This window comes from Dipodomys spectabilis, unplaced genomic scaffold (assembly GCF_019054845.1).
Source record: "Dipodomys spectabilis isolate Male_0828 unplaced genomic scaffold, ASM1905484v1 ptg000069l, whole genome shotgun sequence".
Taxonomy (NCBI): Eukaryota; Metazoa; Chordata; class Mammalia; order Rodentia; family Heteromyidae; genus Dipodomys; species Dipodomys spectabilis.
In genome coordinates this window covers 18747501-18768899 of record NW_024870746.1, presented here as the reverse complement: position 1 = coordinate 18768899, position 21399 = coordinate 18747501, and the positions used below count along the sequence as shown (strand labels likewise).

The 21399-nt window shown below is 36.4% G+C and overlaps 1 protein-coding gene across 3 annotated transcripts in view; it reads left to right on the top strand.

Moving 5' to 3' along the window:
* Rps6kc1 (ribosomal protein S6 kinase C1) overlaps positions 1-21399 on the top strand; it is a 155111-nt gene that overhangs the window by 62069 nt on the left and 71643 nt on the right. For all 3 annotated transcript variants that reach the window (XM_042681891.1, XM_042681890.1, XM_042681892.1), the window contains one exon: positions 19419-19534. In XM_042681891.1, the coding sequence (XP_042537825.1) occupies positions 19419-19534 (116 nt within the window). The remainder of the gene's footprint in view (positions 1-19418; positions 19535-21399) is intronic.

Below are 21399 nucleotides of genomic sequence, written 5' to 3'. Positions count from 1 at the left end.
TCATTTTTATGCTCTCTGTCTCAGTCTCCACCCTCTTATTGTTTAACAGCTTTTAGCGAGTTTGCTTCTGCCATCTTCATACACAGATGCAATGTATTTGAATATCATCTGTCCTCCATCATTCTCTTCCCTCTCCTCTCTCTCATTCCCCTCAACAGTCCCACAGTTATAGCCTTTTCTTTATAGATGGTGTCTGAATTACTAAGACTAGTGTTTAATATTTTGTTATTCAGTACACTTTCTGGGAGTGTTTTCCTTTTCCTTTAAGTCTCTTATTCTCTCTATTCTTTTTTTCTTTCCTCAAGAAATTACTTACATTTTTCCTCTTTTGTGTCTAATCTGCAGGTTTAGAATAGGGCCTTGAGAGCTCTGTTGTATTTTGGTTTAATTCTCTCTTTACAGATATCCTGTCATGGTATAGTCATTGTTTCCTAGTAATGTTGAAAATGTGGATTATATGTAAATGTCTTTGTCTTGATGTTTGTAAGAGATCAGGAAGGGAGATTTGATATTTGGTGGCTACCATCATCCTATGGACCTGTTTTGTCCACTTAATTGTTGTTTGAATGTTTAATATCTTTTCTCAGTTGTGATATATATGTGTGTGTGTATCATATATGGTATACACATATATCATATGTGATATAAATGATACATTTTTACATAATTCTTTTTACACATAAGAAATGCATTTAATTGCTAATATTTATTCGTGACATATCTATGTTCATTTTTCACATGATATATATTTTGATGAATTTATGATAAGTAAGTAGTGGCCTTCACCTTGTGTTTATATAGCTAGTAAATAGGGTCACTCTTGCACTTAATCACAATGCAATTATCATACTTAACATATTTGAGAACAGTACTATAGAGAGGTTTAAATAATGGGTTTAATTAGAGGTGTTTAAAACCAACTATTAAAATTGTACATCTATTAAGGCAGATACACTTTCATCGTTTTTCTAACGGTAAATTTTACTTTTTGGGAAAATCTGTACTTAAGACAAATTTATTAAATGAAAATATGTTTTTAGTTATCCCCCCATCTCCCTATCCCTCTGAGGATAGAACACAGAGCCCTTGCAGGTTAGTGTGCTGTGACTGAACTGTATTTCTATCTGTTGGATTTTTATTCATATTAGTAATTCATTATATATATATTTTTACTCTTAACTGGTCACATTTAGGAGTTCATCAGTTTTATTAATTTCATGTTAAGAAGAATCAATTCTTTAAAAAATCCTTGTATGTTTTTTATTTTATGAATTTTTTCGCTTTCTTTACTTCCATTTACTCTAAGTCTTACTTTTTATTTTTTTAATGTAGAACTTCCACATTTTAGCTTCAGCCTTTAAAAATATTCATATATTTAGAATCAAAGGTTTCCCCTAATATTTCATTAGCTATATTTCATAGACATTGATATATTTTCACTATTATCAGTTCAAATATTTTCTTTTTATTTATTTATTTATTTTTTTGGTCCGGTCATGGGGCCTGAACTCTGGGCCTGGGTTCTGTCCCTTAGCTCTTCAGCTCAAGGCTAGCGCTTTACTACTTGAGCCACAGCGCCACTTCTGGCTTTTTCCTTTTTGCTTATGTGGTGCTGAGGAATCGAACCCAGGGCCTCATGCACGCAAGGCAAGCGCTTTACCACTGAGCCACCTTCCCAGCCCTCAAATATTTTCTTTTAATTAGTTTTCTATTGGTACATTACCAAATAAGCATAAACTTAACTTAGAGCTCAAGTTTATTGTCTTCCAGTTTTCTGTTTTTCTTTCTGTGCTCGTACTAGGGCTTAACTCAGGGCCTGAACACTTTCCCTTAGGTTTTTTTCCCTAAAGGCTGGCTCTCCACCGCTTGAGCCACAGCTCTACTTTCAACTTTTTGCTGGATAATTAGAGACAAGCGTCTCATAGACCTTCCTGCCTAGGCTGGCTTTGAATTGCTATCCTTCGATCTTAGCTTCTGAATAGCTAGGATTACAGGTGTGAGCCACTGGCAACCTGCTATTTTACATTTTTTGAGGTTAGAAATGAATCTCGGTGGGCTAAAATCAAAATGTGTGGAGGACTGTATTCTTTTCTGGAACTCTCAGGGAAATCTGTTTCCTTCCCTTTTCTTGCTTCTAGCAGCTACTGTGTGCCTTGGCTCTTGGTCTTGTTCTCTACTTTCTAAGCCAATGATGATCACCTTAACCTTCATTGTTTTGATTGTACTATCTTCTCTGTTATCTTGATCAGTCTACCTAAAGATTTGTCAACGTTGTTATCTCTTCCAAGATCTAGTTGTGAATTTCATTTATTTCATCATATTATTCTATATTTTTTCAGTTTTCTCTGTTACTGGTTTCTTGGATACATCGTTTGCGCTCCAGTTTTTAGGTTTCATCTTAAAAGGTGGAGGAAGGTGAACTTAGTGATAGGAGATTTTCTTTGCAACACAGGTGTTTAGAAATATAAATGTCCTATTTTTCACATCCTATTTTAATTTGACTTGAAATAATTTCCAGTTTTTTCTGTAATTTCTTCTTTGACCCATATGCTACTTAGAAATGTATTCTTTAATTTTCAAATATTTATGGGCTTCCCAAATTATCTTTTATTGATTTCTAGTTTAATTGTTATGGATTATTTTATACTTTACATAATTTTTATTTATATATATTAGGATTTATTTTTGTGGCCTAACACATGGTCTGTTCTAGTGAATGTTCCATGTGTGTTTGTAACAAGTATATATTCTTTTGTTATTGAGTTGAGTGTTTATAGATGTCACTTCAGGTTGGTTCATTGCTCAGTTCTTCTATATCATCATCAATTTTCTGTCTCTTTGTTCTAGCAGTTTTCACAAAACCTCTGATTAATTTGGTTGAATTTTCTGTTTATTTTTGTAATTTTTTTCTTTATCTGTTTTTGGGCTTCATTATTGGATGTATATATGTTCATAATGATAATATCTTCCTGCATAATTTAAACTTTTCACATAATAAAATGTCTGTTTTGTTTCTAGTAACACTTTTCTTAAAATATATTTCACTAGATATTAGTACTATTATTCTATCTTATGATTGTTGTTTGCATAATATATATTTTTCTCTCTTACTGTCAGCCTGTGCTATATATATGTGTGTGTGTGTGTGTGTGTGTGTGTGTGTGTGTGTGTGTGTGTGTGTGTGTGTGTGTGTGTGTGTGTGTGTGTGTGTGTGTGTGTGTGTGTATTTTGTGTGTTTTTAGATCTACTCTTAAAAATCTGTTTCAATTTATACGTTTAATCCACAAACATTATAATTGTTCTTATGCTTCTATTCTGTTAGTTTAAAAATAATGTTATTTTTTAACTAACAGCACCAATTTCTATTTTATGTAAAACAAGTTTATTGTAGATAATGTGGGAATGTTATAACAACAAAATAAATGTTGATACGATTGTCAAAACAAGTCCTCAACAACTTTTGTAGTTATACTTATTCACCTCCTAAAAATATCAAAATTAATAAATAATTTAATATTTATGTAGACAAGTAAATAAAATGTAAATGTATACATAATATTATAAGAAATATTTATTCTCTTAAGAAGTTTGGAGGTTTCCCTGTTATACTGAGATGTGTAAAAAGCAAAGGATCTTACTATGAAGATTGTAGAGCTTTTTGGATGGCATCTAAAACTGCTCAATTCAGAAAATTTATAAAATTTTCCTGAGAGCTTAGACTCTGTTCTGCATGTTAAGACTCCTGAGATGAATGAGATTAAGGTCTTTCTTCCTTCTGGGAATTCTGTGTTATAAATTTCATTATGAGAGTTTATATTCATTCAGTAAATTTTGCTTATATTCCCACTAAAATAATCCATATATATTTGACATATTTATTAGTATGATTGTAGTTGTCTGGCATCTTATTATCTGTACATCTTTCTTGTCTTTTTGTTTTATATATTTTTCTTTTGTGATAGATTTTTTTTAAATCCGTGTGTGTGTGTGTGTGTGTGTGTGTGTGTGTGTGTGTGTGTGTGTGTGTGTGTGTGTGTGTGTGTGTGTGTGTGTGTGTGTGTGTGTGTGTGTGTGTGTGTTGGTCGTGGCGGCTGGACTCTGGGCCTGAGCGCTGTCCCTCAGCTCTTCAGCTCAAGGCTAGTGCCCTACCACTTGAGCCACAGCACCACTTCCGGCTTTTTTTCTCCTTATGTGGTACACTCTACCACTGAGTCAACTTCTCAGCCCCATGTGATAGATATTTCTTAGTGTACAAAATAACTCTGATTTTTAGTTCTATGTAAGTTTTTGAATTTTTTCTTTTTTACAAGTTTCTCTGCATATTATACCAATAAGGCATTTTGGTTTAAAATATGCTGGTATACAGTAAGATGACCTTAATTCTAGTGTTATGTACAAATTGCTTCAGTGTATCCTTTGCCTTTCCAGGTTTTTGTTTTTATTCTTCATACCATACCATTGGGACAAATCTTCATATAAGCTTGATATTGTAGTTTTACAGTTACTGTTTAAATGTACTTCTCTTTAAAATCAGTTCAGGTAAGAGATGAAGTTAGTGATGTTTATAATGTCTTTTATACTAACTCTTTGCTAAAATTCTTTTCTTACACCTTTTTTCTTGTTTACTTATACTTGAGTTAGTCTCCTGTGTCATTTCCATTTTTGCTCCCGTACTATGTTTTGAATGGTGGGTTTGCTAGCAACAAAATTTCTCCATGTCTATTTGAGCAGTCCTTTTTCCTTTCACTGTTCATAGTTTCATCCCCGTATTATACTTTTTTCTAATAGGCTAATTTTATTGAGGTTCTGTGATATGTGATGAGTAATATTTTTCTTTTGTTGCTTTTAGGATTTTCTGTTTTGGCTTCTGACATTTTTGCTGTTATGGGTATAGGCATGCGTCATCCTTCTTGTAATTTGTTGTATCCTTAATATTTGTTAACTTTCTGATGTGGGTATTACTGTTGATCAATATGGGGTGTTTTTACTTAATGGTTTGTCTTTCTTCATTTAATCAGATTTTTTCTGTCTATATTTTTTGTTCTCTTTTATTTCTTGGACTGAGTTTTATGCATATTATTTATTGTACTTGATGGTTTTCACAGGTGTTTGAGCTTCTTTTGGTTTTTTTATGTTTCTTGTTCTTTTTTATTGTTTACTTTTATTTCTACTTGATAATGCCTACTTACCTATCTTCATATTTAACCATTCTTTGTTCTAGCAGCCCAATATGCTATTGTGTAGTTTTTAATTTCAGACTTTCTATTTGCTGTTGTTGTTGTTGTTTTAATGTTTCTTTATTGTTAATCTGTATTTGATGATTCATTGTGTTTAAAAAATTCCTTCAATATGGTTTCTTTTAGTTTTTAAACATATTTGTAAGTTGTTTTCATTGTTTGTCTGCTAAAATGTACACCTGGGTCCACTCAGATACAGCTTTTGTTGGCTGATCTTTTTGTTTGTTTTTTTGTGTATGGACCATATTTTCCTGTTTCTTTCCATGTTTTCCATGTCTCATTTTCTTGTTATTGCTTAAAATTCAAAATTTTAGATAATATAACAACCTCAGATTCTGTCTCTTTCCCATTCCTTGAGGTAGTAGTAGGCATTGTTGAATTTTTGTTTGGGGGGGAGGTCAGTCAGCCAGTGGTTGTTCAACAGTGCTGCTGCAACACTGTGAGCCCTGGAGGTATCTCTCTATTTATTCAGCAGTAGGAATGTTGTTGGTCCTTACATCTGCTACTACCACCCTATTGTACTAGGGATAGAGAGCATATAGGAGTAAAATACTGTGGATTTTTGTTTCTTTACTGCAGTTCAATAACTTGTATAAATATTTTTGTGTGTCTCTATATACCATTGATGTTCTTGTAAATTTTGTTTTATGTAGGGAGAGGTTTTGCCAAATTTCTCACTATGAAATTCTGAAAGTACCACCTTGTGTCTTCTTTTTATAACGTATTCTTACTTGATTCTAACCCATTCTTTCTTACCTAACAGCTGAAGTGGTCCTTTAAAAATGGAAATTAGTGTGTCATTTCCTTCTGTTAAAAACTTGGATAGGTGTAGACAGGGGGACCCCTTTAGTTTTCCGAGGCAATAGCAGTCAAGAGGCAAAGTTGTTCTGTACTATTCCAAGATCACAGAATATGGGTCTGCCTTTCTTTATTTAACATAATGGATCAAGGAGGGGGAAAAGGGAAAGAAGGAATAGTCACTAAGCATAATAATTATTTTATGTAAAATTGTTTTATGTAAATTAATTTATGTGAAATTATTTTATGTAAAACTTTAATGGTGAATATGTCTTTGTGTATTTGTCAAAACCTGTACAGCAATACAAAGAGTGATGTAAACTATATTTATGTAATGTAACATAAACTATTTTATAGTTAACAGTAATATATTTATATTATTCATTATTTATTGCTTATTTATGCTGTATAAAATCAAGATGTTAAAGGAAACTTCTTGAGATAGAGAGGTATGAAAGAAATTATATAGTCTGCTTAGTTCTAATAATTAAAACTGTACTAAAAGTAGACTTAATTATATGACTTTACCATCACAGTCTACCCATTTGGAACCTGCTCTTCCTTCTTTCTTTTTCCCCAATGGAAGCATAGAATGGACTGGGACTGGGACTATGAGATGTCTGTTCATGCCCAACATGGGGGTGACCCAATGTTAAGGGAAAGAGTACAGCTGCAATTGAGGCTCTTATATTGCTAAGAATTAGCTGGAAAGTACTGGGAGGGAGCATTCTGGTAGTAGAACAGGTCTGAACCAAGATGGAAGGTCATGCATGGCAGCAGGAAGGCTTTCCTGAGAATCTCCTGTCAGTGAGCAGAAACCAGCTGGCCTGCGAAGTGCTCTGTCTATTTTGTGTCTTAGTATAAATATGCTTTAGCACCAGTGAAGACATCTAATGTAAGGAGGAGGGAAAATAAAGAAGAAAACCCATTGCTTTTAGGATGAAATGCAGCTACCAGGGCCTGCAAACTGTGCATGGTTTGGCTTCTGCTTTCCTTATCATCTTGAATCACTTCCATTCATTTGTTCCTTGTTAGTCATAGTGACTTCTTTTACCTCCTGGACCCAGGGTAGAACTTTCCTGGAGCTGTGCATGGAGTGCTTCTGGAACTTCAGTGGATTAAGCTCCTTGCTCACATTTGGCATTTCTTCAAGGAAGCCTTCCCTTACTTCTGTTCAGACCAGAATAGATTTCCTGACATTCTTGGTTCCTGGTTTTTCTTCACATTCTTACCATATTTACAATGAAATAATTTATTTCTCTTGCCATTATTTATTGAATATGTCTCATTTGTCTATAATGTTTTCAGAGGAAATTTTTGATTACCTAAGTTTTTGCTTCTTCATTACTATATCTTCTAGCATAGTGCCTAGTACACAGGAAATTCTCTGTAAACATTTTTAAAGGAAGCCGGGTGCCAGTGCTCACACCACTAATCCCAGCTATTCAGGAGGCTGAGATCTGACTGTGGTTTGTAGGCAGGCAGGAAAGTCCTTGAGACTTTTATCTCCAACCTCCAGAAAAGGAGAAGTGGAACTGAGTCTCAAAATGATAGAGCACTAGCCTTGAGCAAAGAAGCTCAGGGATAGCACCCAGGCCTTGAATTCAAGCCCCTACAACTGAAAAAAAAATGGAGAGAATGAAATGTACTAAATATAAATGGGTCCTATCCAAGGGGAAAGAGAAAGCTCATAGGAAAAGCTTCTTGTCTTTATATCAGTATTCTGTAAGGCACTAAGATATGTATTCCTAATATTTGGCAATATGTAGATTTAGGTCATTTGAAATGACAATTATGTGCATTATTACACTTACATTTGCTGTTTAAATAGTAGGTTGAGTATTGAATCCTGTTGCTAATCTGACCTTGAGTTTGATTTCTATCTTTAATAAGCCCTGATTTATTTCCATCCCTTATCTTTGTTGCGTGTTTCCTACTTTACTACCTTTGAAACTAGGGCTCTTTCCTGTTTGGATCAGACATCTTGCTTAAGTTCCTCTAAATAAGCATGTGACCTGAAGCCCAGGACTAGAAACTGAGAAACTGTAGTTTGATTTCCTTTATTACTTCCTAATCTTGGTGAGAAGAGATGGGATAGGACAATAGTTAATATGCAAGAAAAGCAATATTAAATTAATATAATCTAAGCATGGTGTAGCTCAGTTAAGAAGTTAAATTAGCTAAGTGACCTTGAACCTATATCTAATTCTCACTGTTTCTAATAATATGAGTATGGAAACAAACAGAAAATATTGTTTCCTGTGAGTTTTTCTTTTTGCTTGTCCTGGGACTTGAACTTTGGGCCTGGACACTGTCCCTGAGGTTCTTATTGCTCAAGGCGAGCACTCTACCATTTGAGCCACAGTGCCACTTCTGGCTTTTTTGAGTAGTTTACTGGAGATAATAGTGTCATGGAGTTTCCTTCCCAGGATGGCTTCTAACCATGATCCTTAGATCTCAGCTGGGATTACAGGCATGAGCCACTGGCGCTCGAGTGCACGGCTTCCCTAAGAGTTCCTTATTACCTATTGCCTAAGCTTTTTGTACTATAACTAATCACCACAGATTTTTTTTTTTTCTTTTGGTTGGTCATGGGGTTTGAACTCTGGGTCTGGGCGTTGTCCCTGAGCTCTTCAGCTCAAGGCTAGCACTCTACCACTTTGAGCCACAGCACCACTTCTGGTTTTCTGGTGGTTAATTGGAGATGAGTCTCATGGACTTTCCTGCCCAGGCTGGCTTTGAACTGAGATCCTCAGATCTCAGCCTCCTGAGTAGCTAGGATTACAGGTGTGAGCCACTGGCACCTGGCTCACCACAGATTTTTAAAAATCATTTTATTAGCGTTACATATTGTACAAAGTGGCTTCAATTCAACATGTTTATGAGTGCAATGCATCTTGACCAATTTCACCCCTTCCATTATTGTCTTCATCCCTCTTAATCTGACCCATCCCCTCAAGCTATCTGGTTCCATTTTCACATATGTATATCAACGATTAGGACTATTCTCACTAGTGGTATTTATTTTTATTTATTTATTTTTTTGGTCCAGTTGTGGGGCCTGAACTCTGGGCCTGGGCGCTGTCCCTCAGCTCTTCAGCTCAAGGCTAGCGCTCTACCACTCGAGCCACAGCGCCACTTCTGGCTTTTTTTCTTTTTGCTTATGTGGTGCTGAGGAATCGAACCCAGGGCCTCATGCATGCAAGGCAAGCACTCTACCACTGAGCCACCTTCCCAGCCTCACTAGTGGGATTTTAAAAAAATGTTCATTTGTTTTTAAGGAGGAGCCCTAGAAAAAATAGAGTTGTACTTTTTCTTTAATCCTACATTTTGGCTGTAGACTCAGAGAACTTTAGAGCTCAGTACCCTGGGCCATCAGAAATGTCTATCTGGAATGATTATTGGTGCACAATATTATATAACAATAGTAGTATCAGTGTGGTGGTGATTTCTCATGTAGTCCAAACTCAAGTAGAATAAATTGAATTTGAAGACCTGTATGATAGGGATATCGCCTCTCTCTATACATGTGTTTGGTCTTCAGCCTTCTGTTGGTTCTAGTAATCTTAGCATATTGATGTAAAATGTATTTCTTATGGGTTACAATTAAAGAAAGAAAGTCTAGATGCATAGTTTACTGACATATGCTTCTTGAATTGTTGGCTATTTTGGTGTCAACATTTATGTTGAGTATTTCATGTTTTAACGACAAAAATGTTTACTGGAAATTATAGCTTGGAAAAAGAGAAGCACTTTCCTGTTTCAGCAGAAAGCTAGGTAAAGCATTGATGTGTGGGGGTAAAGTAGCTGTGGAGTTTTATATTCATATTGTATGAACAGTAAACAGAGCATCTAAAATAACCACTTGCACATTGCAACAAACACATCATCATTTGCTTAAAAAAGAGTTATAATTACAGTTGACGAAGCATGGACACCATAAAAAATGCATTAGTTTGGCTTGACACATTAATTACCTGTTTTTGCAGATGTTTTTATGTATTGTTGTGTGAACAGTTTACAAAATAATTACAGGAAAGTCATATGGAAAATAAACTAAGTGGGTGTTTTCTCATCTAAATATTTTCATTCATGTGAATCTGTGTGAGGCACAGCTGCTGTGTGGCACAGGCGGAGGGAAAGATGAGGATCTCCGAAGGTTTTTATTAGACCATCTCTGGCATCACTAGCAGCACATTTTTATATCTTTAGCAGCAGTTTAAAAACATTAAATTGAGAGGGCTGATTTGGATCCGAAAAAATGTTAAGTATCTATGAGTAAAGTAAACCTGAAACACACACACACACACACACACACACCCTAAATGGAAAACTACTACTACTACTACACACACACACACACACACACACACACACACACACACACACACACACACACACACACACACACACACACACACACACACACACACACACACACACACACACACACACACACACACACACACACACACACACACACACACACACACACACCCTAAATGGAAAACTACTATTATTTTAGTACTCACACATTATTGGGCACTTTGAGAAAAACTTGTTTTGTACTTAAGTTGCACAATAGTAATACATAACCCATAGCTTGGTATATTTTTATAATTAAACCTTGTCATGTATAAATTGCCCAGGATCGAGTTTCTCTGTTCTTCCTTAGGAAGTATTGAAATGTAAACCTGCTTTTTCTCAGCAGCTTACAGTGTTGCCACTAGTGGTCTCAAATGTGAGCATCACTGTGTAGATTAATAAGGAATACATCTTTTAAAATTATGACTGCCAAACAGTATAAAGACATCTTCTAGACTTCATCCTAGTTATATACTAGTTACTTAGGATATGAAGGCTGTTTTTCTCTTGATTCCTTTATAATAGTTTTTTTCAAAATGTTATTTCAAGATGGAGATTCTCTTTTCAGTCCAATTGTGCCATGTCTGCACTGTGTTCCTTTAGTGTACATTCTAGCTGCATACGTATTGAAGACAGTGATTATGCAGACATTCCCTGATGTACATTTTATGTTAGTGAAAAGACACTAAGTTATACAAGGGGGTAATTAAGATATTTCTAGGTATAAAAGCATAATGGATGCCACACCCTCTTTGCCTTGGTTTTATTTTCCAGGGTTGCAGTTACATATGGTCAGCCCTGGTCTGAAAATGTTCAATTGAAAATTTGAGGAATTACCAATTCATAAGTTTTAAATTGCATACTGTTTTGGGTAACATGATGAAATTCTGGTGCCATTCTGCTCTATCTTGCGCTATCCCTCCTAGGACAAGATTATCCTTTAATTTAGCTTGTCCATGTTGTAATCTACATGACAGTCACTTAGTGGCTGTCTTGCCTATTGGATTGACTGTCCTGATATTTGTATATAGGATTTGGTATTCTCTGAGGTTTGGGCATCCACTGTTGGAGCCTAGTCCCTGCAGATGGGTGTGGAGAAGGAATTACTGTGTTGTTAATTAGACCTTGTAGTAGTGGTAGAGAGCAGTTCATTTATCCCTTTATTTAACTAAATTCCTTCCTTCAACTAAATTCTATTGCATGGTCTTCTACATGTAATGCTTTATGAGAACATGGAGACAACAGTGTGTCTGGAATATAGTAGGTGACCATTAGGCATCTCTCCTTAATAGAGAAGGCAGTGCAAGACTAATGGTGTGGAGAACTTTCCTTTATGTGCCCGTCTTGGGCATTATCCCTGAGCTACTTTTGCTTTTATGGCTACTTGAGCCATAGCTCCATTTCCAACTTTCTCTCTCTCTCTCTCTCTCTCTCTCTCTCTCTCTCCTCTCTCTCTCCCCTTTCTCTCTCCTCTCCCACGATTCTTAGATCTCATCTGCCTGAGTAACTAGGATTATAGGACTGAGCCACTGGTGCCCAGCTGGTATATTGAACTTTTTTTTTTAAAACTCTGATGGTTGGGGCTGGGAAGGTGGCTCAGTGGTAGAGCGTTTGCCTTGCATGCCTGAGACCCTTGGTTCGATTCTTCAGCACCACATAAGCTAAAAGAAAACAAAGCCAGAAGTGGTGCTGTGGCTCAAGTGGTAGAGTGCTAGCCTTGAGCTGAAGAGCTGAGGGACAGCGCCCAGGCCCAGAGTTCAGACCCCACAACTGGATCCAAAAAAAAAAAAAAAGAGAGAGAGAAAAAAGCTCTGATGGTTTAATAAACACAAGTCAATTACTGGGAAGGAATTAATTTCTATTTTCCTGTAATTGGCTTCAAATATAATATTGTAGGAGTATTTAATAATCCACTTGTTGAACCATTTCAATGTGGAGATAAACCTTTTCATGTTAAAGCTGGCTGAAGGAAGATGATCTTAGTGTACATGTACACTATGCCAATCATTTTTAATGCAGGAGATGAATTTTTAAAAGCCTGAAATTTCTAGGATGTGAATGATAAATCACTCCTATATTGTGTAAACAAGAAAACAGTTATTGGACCTGTGATTATTTCATGGATTTGCCACTTCTCTAAAGATGTCACTCACAGCTGTGAGAGAATGAGCAAAGCCCTCTTTAGGGTTTGGGGAACTTTCCATATTTTCTAGTAAGACAGGTAAAACTTTCTCTAGAGTATCATTTCTGAATTTTCATTTATCATATTTTTAGTCCTTTTTACAAAGTAACATTTTTGCCCTGTAGTTTTTCCTTAGCATTTCCCATTTGCTTTAAAAGATTTGCTTTTCTCATCTTTTGAAAGTCATTTGACTTTGGAACATCAGGGAAACTTAGAACACCATTGCTATTAGTGTTTGGACAAGAGGTTATTATCAAGGGCCAGAGATTCAGCTTTCTTGGCATGTGCACAGCCCTGGGTTCAATCCCTAATACTACAAAAACAAGCACAGAACAAACAAAACAGAACCAAACAAAAACCTCCCAGCTTTTAGCCAGGTAGATGGCAACTTGAAGGCTAGCTCTGCTATATAGGGAGATTGAGTTTTTAAAACTCACAAACAAATATTCTAAGAGTGGCTTGGCAATGTTGTTTCGAAAGAAGTAGTTGATAATCCTTTGCATGATTTCTTTTAAAATTGCAAAACAAGGAAAAAGTAAGTTACTGAGCAGATAGTGTTGAATCTCTAGGCATTTAACACTATGATCTAGTGGTACTAGTTTTCATTCATTATTACTGATAGTAGAAAAACTGTTAAGTACTATTGAAAACATTGAATTGAGGCAATACCTGAGCATGAATATTATTACAGCATTTGCTCTTACTTTCCTTTGATGACTTTTTGAACTTCTAGCAGTCACATACGATTGGGTTTAAAAACCATTAATAGGGGGCTTAACTAAATGCAAATATAAGGAGATTCCCTAACTGACCGGTTCATGTTCTACACAGAAAGCTGATGGCTTTGGTATTGTGGTAGATATGTAGAACCATAAATTATTGTTTATCTCAAGGTTGCCTTTTGTTGTCAGAACACTTAGCATAAGACATAAATTGCAGGCTATACCTGAAAAGAATAAAACACATTAAATATAATAAATCAGCACTTAAAAAAAATCTATGGCTACCAAGGCCATTTCAAACAGAAGTATTCTTTTATGTGACTGAAGTTGTTTTTTTTAAAAGCAAAGAAAAAGAAAAAAAACAACAAGGAATAAATCTCATCCCAGCCTCTCCAGATTGATTGGTATGTTCTAGTGTGGTAAGAAAAAGCATACTTGAACTAAGCCCAGCCTGGAAAGTCTTTGAGGAGCAGAGAAATAGAGATGAGAGTATACGATGTGACTGGTAGAATCTTATGTGGAGATTAAGTTCCGTGTACCCAAAGTATCCTGAAAATTTCCTCTGAAATACAGATTAGGTATTATGTCTTTCAAGGAATCTAAATTGGCCAGTTTTTATCCAGCATTGTTTTCCTTTTGCTGAACAAATAATGTTCACAGTATTCTTTTTAGTGAATAAGGATGAAGAGCAGAATGGAAGAAGTGCTTTTTATTCTAGGTTTTTATTCCCTGAGTAAAAAATGGATTTTTGGTCTTTTATGGGTAAATGAGAAAAAAAGCCTTGTTTTCCAAGTTAATTCCTGGGTAACAAAGTTATGTGAGGATCACCTTTCTCCTGCCTCTTCCTATCTTTCCCTCATTGATGCTATTAGGGCAGATTTTCTACCAAATGACATGAAAATGGTAAGTCTCTTTTAGTCTAGCCATGTCCCTTTTGGACTATAGTGAGATGTACACTTTTTTGAAGCTCTAATTTTTCTTCATGATTTTATGTCATCTAGGCTCTCTTGCCCCCTTTGATTCTACTCAGCTATTCTATCTAATAGGCACAGATATTTTATTTTATTTTATTCTATTTTTTTTGTCAGTTGTAGAACTTGAACTTAGGGCCTGGGCACTGCCCCTGAACTCTTCAACTAATGGCAGGTGCTCTACCACTCAAAGTACAGCACCACTTCCTGTTTTTTGGCGGTTAATTGGAGATAAGAGTCTCACAGACTTTCCTGCCTGGGCTGGCTTTGAACTGTGATTCTCAGATCTCAGCCTCCCAAGTAGCTAGGATTACAGGTATGAGCCACTGGTGCCCTGCTTAGGCACAGATTTTTGTTTCTATTTTTTTCCCATCTTTTGTTTTGCCTAACTCATCTGTATTGTTCCAGCTCTGTATTTTTCCTGTACTTGCAGTAGAATAATGAAATTCCAATTCAGTTTTTTTTTTGGGGGGGGGTAGGAGGACAGGGACAGGGATTACATAGAGAAACCCTGTCTCAGCATTTCCAATGCTTAGACTCTAGGGGTGTGCTGCCACACAAGGCCAAAATTAGTTTTTCTTATTTATATTTAAAGTTGGCTCAGAGCCAGCACTGGTGGTTTATGTCTATAATCGTAGAGATTCAGGAGGCTGAGAAATGAGTATCACAGTTTCAAGTCAGCTGAGGTAGGAAAGTCCTTGAGACTCTTATTTCCAGTTAAGCATCTCAAGTGGTAGAACATGGCATCCTGAGTTCAAACCCTCAGTACCAACACACACACACACACACACACACACACACACACACACACACACACACACACACACACACACACACACACTGGCTTAGTATGATGGCAGCTTCTCTGAAGTGTGGTGAAAGACTGTTTTAGCTTTTTGCCAGAGAAATGATTTAAAAGGAAGAAAAATTCATTTCATTCATGGCTTCAGAGTTATCAGTCTACGGTTGACTAGATCTATTGCCTTGTTCTGGTCATTGGAGAATAAATTTCATAGGCTGTTTACCTCATGGTGGCCAAAGAGCAGAAAGCAAGACAGGGAGAGGCCCTGGACAAGACATAGCTTCCAGGGATACACCTAGCAGCCTACCCAGGCAGGCCTAAAATCAGGCTACCTTCTGAAAATTTCTCTTATCTCCTAATAATGCCATTTAATTATGAGCTTTGTAGTGGATTAATCCATTGATTAAGTCAGAGCCCTGATGATCTAATCTGTCAGTGATTGGATCTTAGCTTGGGACCTAGCCTAACACACAAGAGCCTTGTGGAGGAACACTTTACATCCAAACCATAATAGATTTGTCTTAGGTTCAGGCTCATGTATTAGCTATTTCGTAAGAAAGATATTTCACATCTCTGAGGTTTTATTAATTATAAAAGTGGAAACATCTTTGTTGCCATATTTCTTTGTTGAGTTTTGATAGGAGGTGGTGGCAAATGGGGATGACTTCGATAAGTTAGAATCTCTGTATCCCATTGTAAAAGAGTCATTTTAGGGGCTGGGAAGGTGGCTCAGTGGTAGAGTGCTTGCTTTGCATGCATGAGGCCCTGGGTTCGATTCCTCAGCACCACATAAGCAAAAAGAAAAAAGCCAGAAGTGGCGCTGTGGCTCAAGTGGTAGAGCGTTAGCCTTGAGCTGAAATGCTGAGGGACAGCGCCCAGGCCCAGAGTTCAGGCCCCACGACCGGACCCCCCTAGCCCCCCCCCCAAAAAAAGAGTCATTTTACCTAGTGACTTGAAGTCAGAACTGTTGTCCAGATAACTACCAAATAGTCCAATGTTTCCAGAAAGTTTAGAGACAACTTTGGAATTTTTTCTCATATATTACTTTAGTATCCCATTGCTTCATAAACCATACACTTCCCACATTATATCCATACTTGTTCCTGATTAGAAATTGAGACAATGAGATAAGATCATCACAGTCTGCATAAGATATGTCTCATAATATACCATAACTTTTGATAGTTCTCAGAGTCCTTAAGAACCCCTCTAGAACCAATAATATATATGTATATATGTATATATAATTGTAAAAGGTTACTTATTAAGTTGGCTTACTTCATTGGAGCTGATTAAACTCACAATGGTCATTGGTAGGCTTGCTCAGTCCAAGAAACCAGGAACCTCAGAACAATAGAGACTAATGATATAGCCTTAGTCCAAGGCTGAAAGTATGGAAGCTCCCAGAAGAGTCAGTCACTGGTGTGAGACTGGTGGTTTTCACATCTGAAAGTGGAGAATCAGGAAAGCAGACCAATAAACAAAATTAACAACAAATACCTACTCAAGAATAATTGAAATTGTGCAACAAAAAAGTATACCTTGTCTACTTTTTGTTTACGAATAAGCTGAAAGCTTATTGGTGCTGTCCACATTCAGGGTGGGTCTTCTCAGCTCACTTTCCCATATTCTGGAAATCATCTCTGGAAATATCTCACTGACACACCCAAAAGTACCCTTTACTAATTTTTTTTTAGGTATGTCTAGTCAGTTTGATAACCAGAATTAACCATCATGGTTATTAAGTAATGGTAGTGGTTTTTCTCTTTTGAGTGCCAATGTCCAATGGAAATTATTGCTCTATCTGAATAATTATTCAGATAGAATAATTAACAGAAATGTAGAGAGACTCTTTGAAGATATTGATTTTAACTTTAGTAGAATGTAAATTGTTTACCCACTTTGCAGAACATTTAAGTGGCTGGCTATGCTATGTAGACATGACAGCTATATGACCTAGCTACCTAGATACTTAGTTTTCCTTGATTAAGAGTCATTGTGGACTCCATGTGTGCATATGTATGAACTCAAGTACATGTATGTTACAATAAAGATCAACTATAAGAATCCAAGGACATGAGAGTGAATTAAACTTTCTTATTTATACTTTTGTGGGTTTTGAGACAGGGTTTCACTGTGTAGCCCAAGCTGTCTCTGAGCTTTTGCCCTAAGGCTAGTACTCTACTAATTGTTGCCACAGCTCCATTTCTGGCTTTTTGGTAGTTAGTTGGAAATAAAAGTCTCACAGGCTTTCATTCCTGGGCTGGCTTTGAACCATAAATCCTCAGATCTCTGCTGCCTGAATAGCTAAGATTACAGGCATGAGCCACTGGTGTCTGGCCCAGCTTAAACATTTTAAATTAACTAAAACCTGTAAAGCTACACTTATCAGTGATTTGATCAGTTAGAATTATCCTGGAAATTTGTAGGTTCACCTTTTCTTCCTGGTACTCATGGACCTCAGTAGATGTGGAATAGCAGGTATTTGTGAGGGACGGTTTTCATCTTTGGTTGTTGCTGTTAGGCAGCACTGGCTGTGAACTCCTTTTGAGGGATTATAAGGGAAAACTCATGGTTATCTGTCAGTCTACCTATCTATCTATGAATGACTGACTTTAAAAAGTTGCCTAGTATTTGCATTACTTGGTTGTAGTTTTGGTGGAAGTGGATCCACCATGATTATCAGGAATCCATTTTAGTTACTTCTTTCCTGTTCTTTGTTTCTCTGTTACTATGGAGACTGCCTACAGAGTGGCAGAAAAGTCAAAAGTTTAAAATGCAGTGATTTGGTTACAAAGTATGGTTAAAACCATTTAAACTCGTAACTAAGTGTTCTGTAATTGAACAGAGCAAATTTGAAGCTTTACCATACTGAATTAGAAAGCAAAAGTGCCAAAGTTTCTATTGCAGGTTGAGTGTAAGGTGAACTCAAGATTTTAAATGGGGGTTTAGATTAGGGCATGAAAAGTACAACCTGAAATGTGAAGAGCTATCAGTAATAGGAATAACTATCCAAGATGTAAGCCATAAAGCATAGGCCTGGGAGTGTGTAGACATGGTGAATAGTGATTATCTCTGTTACAGATTTTTATAATTTATTTTTATTTTCAAGTAAGAAGACAAAACCCTTAAAACTTTAGGTTCAGAAAAATAGTGAAATTTTAGAGCAGAGGTAGAGCATACTGTTATAATGTATATTGTAATTACTGTAATGAGAAGCTGAAGTCACTTAATATGGCTTATTCCCCAATAAAAAAGCAATAGACGCCAGGCTCTATAATCCTAGTTATTCAGGAGGTTATGATCTGAGGATCACGGTTTGAAGCTAGGCTGGGCAGATATATCTATGAGACTCTTATCTCCAGTTAATTAGCAAAAAAGCAAGAAGTGAAACTGTGGCTTAACTGGAAGAGCACTAGCCTTGAGCAAAAGAACTCCAGGGACAGTGCCCAGGTCCTGAGTTAAAACACCAGGACAGCTGGCCACCTGTGGCTCACGCCTGTCATCCTAGCTACTCAGGAGGCTGAGATCTGAGGGTTGCAATTCAAAACCAGCTTAGGCAGCAAAGTCCATGAAACTCTTATCTCCAATAAACCACCAGAAAACCGGAAGTGGCGCTGTAGCTCAAGTGGTAGAGCTCTAGGCTTGAGCTGAAGAACTGAGGGACAGCGCTCAGGCCCAGAGTTCAAGCCCCACGACCGACATAAAAAAACAAAACAAAAAACACTAGGACACACACACACACACACAAGTAATAGAGGTCCTCTAGGAAGTATATTATTCATAAATAATATTTATGTATTACTTGTAAATGAGAGAAGAAATGTAACAATGTAAAAGTTATGTACAATTTTGCTTATTTAGCAAAATTGCAATCTTAACTTCATTGCAGTTTTTCCTCTGAGTTCTGTATTTGTCAGGAATCTTTGATTTGCATGTACCAAAATCCTCATTTGAGCCTCTTCAGACAAAGCAGGCTAGGAATATAGATTGACTTTAAATCAAGCTGGGTTTCTTTTTGTTTTTGGTTTGGTATTCCTATTGAACATCTATTACATTTGGTCCTGGTTTTGATTTGGGCAGTTGAATACTGTCTGGACTAAGGTCACTCTTTGATTCTCGGAGCTTCCTGTACTACATTTCATGTATATTTGACTCCTCCCCAAATCAAGTTCTCAATATATATTTAAATAGATCTATCAGCATTTAGTTCAGTATCTTCTCTTTAGTTATTTGTAATGGAAAAGGTAATGAATTTGACAAAATGAAGTTAATTTTCACATTAAATTTAAAAACATGTCTACTTTCTACAAGACCATACTTTGTTTTTTTTCCACTTAGGAGAGTCAAGCCCTAGGCGACGAGAGGCTGTGAAGAGGAGAACTGCAGAGTACCTCATGCGGGCAGAGAGTATCTCTAGCCTCTATAGACAACCTCAGCCTGATGATGGATCTCAGGTAGGTCTGATGTTTTGCTTTTTGTTTTCTTTAGACCCTCCCCCGGCCCCCCCCCCCCCCACCTCGTGTGCACATGCACACTTTCTGATTTGCTGCTAGTTAGAATATTTGAAAATTTTATTCTCTGGAAATTTTCTGTTATTGGTAGAAAGAAAAACACATTATAGCAAAACTAACAAATTAGAATAAAACGAGACCTTCTTTTTCCTCTTCTAATCCTTCATTAGTCCCTGACTGTACTCTTAGTTTCTCCATCAGTAAGGTGATGGTAATTACTACTAGACCTGTCTGTATTTGAACTAGTGATTCTTGTGTAGTACCTGTATAGTTTTATTGATTCATGCTTAAACTTACTACATGTAAGTCTTCCAAGGTCCAAGACTCTGCTGTCTGTCACCAGAAGCTATAAAGGCATAATTCTGGCAGTCCTATTTAGTTCTGTGACTAAGGGAGAGAAATGCTTAAAATTTAAAACATTACAGTTTATTATAGTTTATATGTCATATCTATCTGAATTTGGCAAATTTCTTGAAGTAACTTTTCTATTATTCTTACTTTATATCAAACTAAGTTATTTTGTGGAGAAGGGAAAAAAAGTATTTACCTTCTTAATTGATCCATGAAGCATATAGGGTTGCTTATTTCTGACTGTTACGTGGAGACAGGGCCTCATTAGATAAGCCAGGCTGGCTTCAAATTCTCAGTCTTCTTTCTCAATTTCCCATGTGCTGAGATAACAAGTGTGCACTGCTACATCCAGCAACACCACTTCTTAGTATCAGTTTCTATATCTAAACAGTGGGGTAATATTTCTTTTTTGGATAGTTATTAGGATTTTCACCCAAGCCATACACCCACCTCATATTTTTTCACCTAATCTGGCTTGGGCTGGGATCCTCCTAATTATTCTTCATATAATAGCTGGGATAACAGATACAGCTTGTTTGTAGAAATGGAGTCCCAATAACTGCTTTTGCCTGAGCTGGGCTTGAATCGCCATCTTCGTCATCTATACTTCCCAAGTAGCTAGATTACAGATGTGAGCCATTGTGCTTGGTGAAATTTACCTTTTTGAACAATATTTTTAAGCATTATTTTGAATTTACCATTTTCTATGAGTTGGGTATTCTCCTTTTGTCCTTACTTTCACTGACAAAAACATGAAATAACATGAGTCCTGTTAACTGAAATAGCACTGTATATAAATATCCCGAGTCTTAGGAATATCCTAACCATTAACTTTGGATGTTCTATTATTGTTTATTCATTTAGTTCCTGACCTATGCAACTCTCTTACAATATCTGGAAGGCCCTCCTTTGGAGTCATAGGTGAAACATATAAAACGTACTATATGGTTTTTGACCTACAAGATAGAATCATGAAATAGGTCAGTGAAAATTCCCTTTTAAAAGTGTAACTTCTACTGAAAATCCCACTAAAGTAATGTAACATAAGAAAGCTGCTTCTATTAGGTTATATATTAGTTCATTATGTGTAGCATCAAAGCATATGTATTTTGGAGCTGTGTAAAAGATGACAGTCGTTGTTGCAAACTTTATGGTATAATTGAAGATTCAAATATCGCTATAGTTGTTTAACTGAAAATTAGAGAATGGTAAGAGCCAATAGAATAGCATGAAATTACATTAGAAGAAGTGGAGTATGTTGAATCTGATCTATATAGCCTTTTCTTTTCTTTTCTTTTTTTTTTTTTTTGGTGGTGGTCCTGGGGCTTAAACTCAGGGCTTGGGTGCTGTCTCTGAGCTTTTTGCTCAATACTAGAATTCTACCACTTGAGCTACAGCTCCACTTCTGGCTTTGCGGTGGTTAACTAGAGATAGGAATCTCATGGACTTTCTTGCCC